Source organism: Sapajus apella, unplaced genomic scaffold, assembly GCF_009761245.1.
Source record: "Sapajus apella isolate SASKATOON/1434 unplaced genomic scaffold, GSC_monkey_1.0 scaffold63, whole genome shotgun sequence".
Lineage (NCBI taxonomy): Eukaryota > Metazoa > Chordata > Mammalia > Primates > Cebidae > Sapajus > Sapajus apella.
Genome location: NW_022437003.1, coordinates 11,418,957 through 11,423,564, shown reverse-complemented (window position 1 = coordinate 11,423,564; position 4,608 = coordinate 11,418,957). Strand labels below are relative to the sequence as shown.

The following is a 4,608-nucleotide window of genomic DNA, read 5'->3' as shown; positions in this document are numbered from 1 at the left end:
CTCCGGGAGCAGAGGTTGTTATTACTGGCTGTTCGCACCTCGCCGGGTCCCCTCACCTCCCCCAGGCCAAGGCGCCCACTGCTCTCTTCCAAGGGACAGGCGACTAACCTATTAGGGCGCGCTCTGCCTCGACAGATATTTGCTTGCTTGGGGCGGGGTTTGGAGTGAAGCAGGGAGGAGAAGGAGATGGTGAGGGCAAAGAAAGGGAAGAAGCGGAGGGGCAAGAGGCGAGCGAGGCGGGGCCGGGGAGGAGCCGGGCTGGGCTCCCGGGGCAGCGGCGCAGCGCGCACCGGGAGCTGGAGGCGGCGGGGGCGGGGGCGGCGCGCGGCGGCCAATGGCGCGCTGCGCTGCGGCGAGGGCGGTGCAGGAACACCGGCCGCTGACAGCCAAACTCGCCAACTCCGCCTTAGTCCCCACGGGATCCCGGAGCCCGAGCCGGCCTGGGGCCGAGGCCGCCCGAACCGCGCGGCGAGCGAACATGGCAGCAGTATGAGGAGGCTGGCGCCGGCTCGTGGCCACAGCTGCCGCGCTGCAGCTCGGGATCCCAGTCCGGCGCGCTCCGGGCCGCATCCTTAGCCGGCCTCCCGGCGGCCGCGGGATTATTTCATTCTGAGCGGAGGGCGGAGGAGAAAGAAGACTCCCCAGCGGAGCCGGTCCGTGCTCTGGCAGGGTGTAGACGTTTGTGTGTGCGACTCGCCGGCTGCGCAATCGACGCGGGAGAGAGCCGGTCCCGGGCTGCGGCGGCGCGGCCGCGGGGATGAGCCGGCCATGGAGCGGCCTTGGCGGGGCGCACGCAGCGGGCTGGCGCTGCGGCGGGAGCGCCGCCTGAGCCGGGGCTCCGAGAGGCTTAGAAGCCTGCGGCGCCCTGAGGGGGTTCCTGCCGCCGCCTCCGGGAAGGACGCGAGCCACGCGTGGTGGACACTGCCGCAGTCACCGTACTGAGGCGCCCGGAACTTGCTCCGCCTGCAGCTCGGTGCGCTCTGGGCACCTGGGCGCCTTGCCCGGTGCACGGCGGCTGGCGCACAGCGGCTAGGTTGGCTGCAGGAGCCGGGTGCAGGACTGGCTAGAGGTGGGTGTGTGCGCTTGTTGGACTGGAGATCCGAGTAGAAGCAGAACCAGGCGGCTCTGAGCAGCCATGCTTCCCGGGGTGGGCGTGTTCGGCACCAGCCTCACGGCCCGTGTCATCATCCCGCTGTTAAAAGACGAGGGCTTTGCAGTGAAGGCGCTGTGGGGCCGCACGCAGGAAGAAGCGGAGGAGCTGGCCAAGGAGATGAGTGTCCCCTTCTACACGAGCCGCATTGACGAGGTGCTGCTGCATCAGGACGTGGACTTGGTGTGCATTAACCTGCCGCCGCCCCTCACCAGACAGATCGCTGTCAAAACCCTGGGTGAGCGACCTCTACTCCGTGCCCCACGTCCCACCCCCGCCCTTTAACCTCTGGGTTCCTTTCCCGCTGCCTTTCCCTATCCACATCCCAGAAGCTTAACCTGCATCTACGCTGCCCCCAGGATCTGAGATCCCAGATCCGACTCATCGCTCCCTCCTTCCTCTCCCCGGCCTTCCCCACGTTTTCGCTTCCCTCCTCCCTCCTGGCACCATTTGGACGCGTTTCCCCACGTGAGGGGGGTGCGGGCTGGAGGAGGCGTGTGTTCCGGGGATCCGAACCAGGAAGATCAGATGCCGATGACAGGGAATGGGGTGCTCCGCGAGAAGAGGAAACTTAGTCCTCAGCTCTCTCTCGCTCTCTCTCGCTCTCTCTCTCTCTCTCTCTCTCTCTCCGCCCGTGTGTGTGTGTGTGTGTGTGTGTGCGCGCGCGCGCCCTGGGAGAGGCGAGTGCGCGCCCAGAAACGCCTGAATAAAGGGCCGCACACGTGTCTCGGGTTTTCTTGGATGTGATAGAGGACCTGCCCTTCAGCAGCTGTGGCGCCCTGCTAGGGTCGTTTGTTTCTTTCTACTGTGAGTTTAGCGTGAGATTGGAGATGCGACCATCGGCTGGAATTATTTCGTCTGCGCTGGAGGCAAGGATGGTGGGAGTGGTTGGATGGGGGAGCTGTATTAGAATGTTTTCAGAGGCGTCATAGGTTAGTAAAGACTGATTTAGTAAAACCAGGGAGTTTTAACTTTTGACTGCAGCCTCCCGGGAAATGTCTTCTGCCCCAATTTAGAGGAGTAGATTTTAAATTGTTAGGGGGATGGGCGAGTCACTTCAGAGGCATGGATGCTTTGCATCAGAAAAGGCCCCCCCAATTGCCTTCAGGAATAGTTTCTGAAGGCACAGTTGACCCGCGGGCTGGAGATGCGTTCAGGGTGCCTCAGCATCCAGTCCCTGCTCTTCTCAACTCCCTGGCAGTCTGAACAATCTCTGAGTATCAGCCCATGCCCAGGGAAAAGAGAAAGGCATGTTTTGTTCATCATCAGTTCTTATGCATAACCTAAAACAATCCCAGGAAGATTGCTTGATCTTACAATTCCAAGAAAATTAGCAGCTCATCTTTGAAAGTTCAGGTTTCTATTGGTCAGGAAGAACACAAAGCTCATAACAAGAATAAAGCTTATAACCAGACGCAGCATATAGTAGAACAGATTAGAAGGGAAGAACCAGAAACCAACCGGAAGTTATGTAGTCTTGGAAAGACTGTTTTATTTTTTAAAAATAGGTGTGGATTCTGGGTAGGTGAAATAATACATGTGTTTTATTTCTATCTTCAAAGAGCCATGAACAGAATGTAGAAACTCTTTCTCCATAGAAAGGGATTTTTTTATCAGGCTATTTGTCTGTTGACTTAGAGGTGATATCTGATAGAATTCCTAAGGAGGCTGCCCACATTGTTAGTTTTAATTGTCAGTTAATTTTATTAAGTGTCTGGCTTTTGTGGCATGTTTCTGTGGCCTTGAATTGAATGCCATCGAGTCTGGCCAATATTTATTTTCTGTTTGATGGAACAGGTATGTTGGGTGGCCATCTCCCTTGTTTATATTGGCTTTTTGCATATCAAATATTTTATAACCATCTTATGGTATAATTGATTCTGTTAGTGCAATTTGTACAAAACTGATCCTTCGTGAGCCTTGCCTATACTGGAGAGCTTAGGACTGGTCATATCAGAAAGGCCATATTGTAACATCGTTTCTCCACCATAGAGATGGTGGTTTCTGTCCTGGGTTCAGACCCACAGAGCAAACTTAGAGCAGAAGGGTGGCAATTTGGGGAAGAAGGATGACCTTGTTTTCTGGCTGTCTCTGGTACCTTGGCCAGGAAAATATTTGGGGGCTCTGGTTTCAAGAGATGTGACACCAATTAGACATTTCTGGATACTTCTTCTGTTCTTATTTTTCAAATATCCCTGTGGCTTTTATTTCATTAACAAGACATGTCCGTTACCTCTTCAAAACCAATGATAAGAGGCACAATAGACCTAGTTTAATAATGGTGATGACAGAATAGGGTTTTGTTCATGTTTTTATGGTAGGTTTTGAGTTCCTTTCTTTTTTCTTTTTTTAACTCCCTCTTTTGCAGGGTGTCCCTGCGAGGGCACAGTGGGGTGGTCATCTTGGTTTATTATGCATTCACTGTTGAAGGTTCAACACACACAACACAGGAAGTCAAAAACCCCAAACAGTTATCAGTCTGGCCTGGCTGTTAGGAGTGTATAGATAAGAGTGTTTGCCTGGAATTGAAACTAGCCACTCTGACTCATCCTGGTAAAGGCCTGGACTTTGAGTTGCTTGCCCAGTGATGGTGACAGGTCTGTGGCTCTACACTCATAACTGGTCACAGGCCTGTCAAAGTAAGGCACTGACTAGGGACCACAGTGAAATGAAACTTCAGATTGATTAAATCACACATGTCCTCCTTTAATTTTTAAAAATTTCCTCGAAATCCCTACCTTAGTGAGTGAAGCATCCCTCTGTTATAGAGGCAGTTCTACCAAGTGCACTTTCTACACTGTCCAAGGCTGCCTCTTATTAAGTATGTATTGTGTGCCAGGCAGCATGGTAAGTGCTGTGTATAAAGCATTTCATTTCATGACTAAAATAATCCTCTAAGATAGATTTCACAAATGAAGCAGCTGAGATTCAGAGACCTGAGTCACATTGCTCCTGGACCTACAGCTAGAGATTTGAACCCACCACTCTGCTTCCCCCGGAGTAATTTCTTCCTCTTCCATCAGCTATACTGGCTCCACTTCATAGATCATGGCAGCCCAGGTGAGACTGTTGGGGTTGTCCTTTATTCCTTTTTCATCTTAGCCCTAGAATCAGTTCCCAAACCTGGTTGATGCCATCTGAAAGTCTCTGTTCCTCATAAAAGTCAGGTCCTGGCCGGGCGCTGTGGCTCACACATGTAATCCCAGCACTTTGGGAGACCGAGGCGGGTGGATCACCTGACCAATATGGCGAAACCCCATCTCTACTAAAAATACAAAAATTAGCTGGGTGTGGTGGTGGGCATCCGTAGTCCCAGCTACTTAGGAAGCTGAGACGGGAGTATTGCTTGAACCTGGGAGGTGGAGGTTGCAGTGAACCAAGATCATGCCACTGTACTCCAGCCTGGGTGACAGAGCAAGACTCTGTCTCAAAAAAAAAAAAAAAAAAAAAAAAAAGGC

General features: G+C 53.2%; 1 protein-coding gene across 1 annotated transcript in view; it reads left to right on the top strand.

Annotated features, from left to right (window-relative positions):
- Nucleotides 1–470: 470 nt before the first annotated feature.
- The window catches only part of GFOD1 (glucose-fructose oxidoreductase domain containing 1), a 123,229-nt gene continuing 119,091 nt past the window's right edge, over nt 471–4,608 (top strand). Inside the window, exon 1 of the mRNA XM_032247671.1 lies at nt 471–1,388. Within this exon, the coding sequence (XP_032103562.1) occupies nt 1,136–1,388 (253 nt within the window). The 5' untranslated portion in view covers nt 471–1,135. The remainder of the gene's footprint in view (nt 1,389–4,608) is intronic.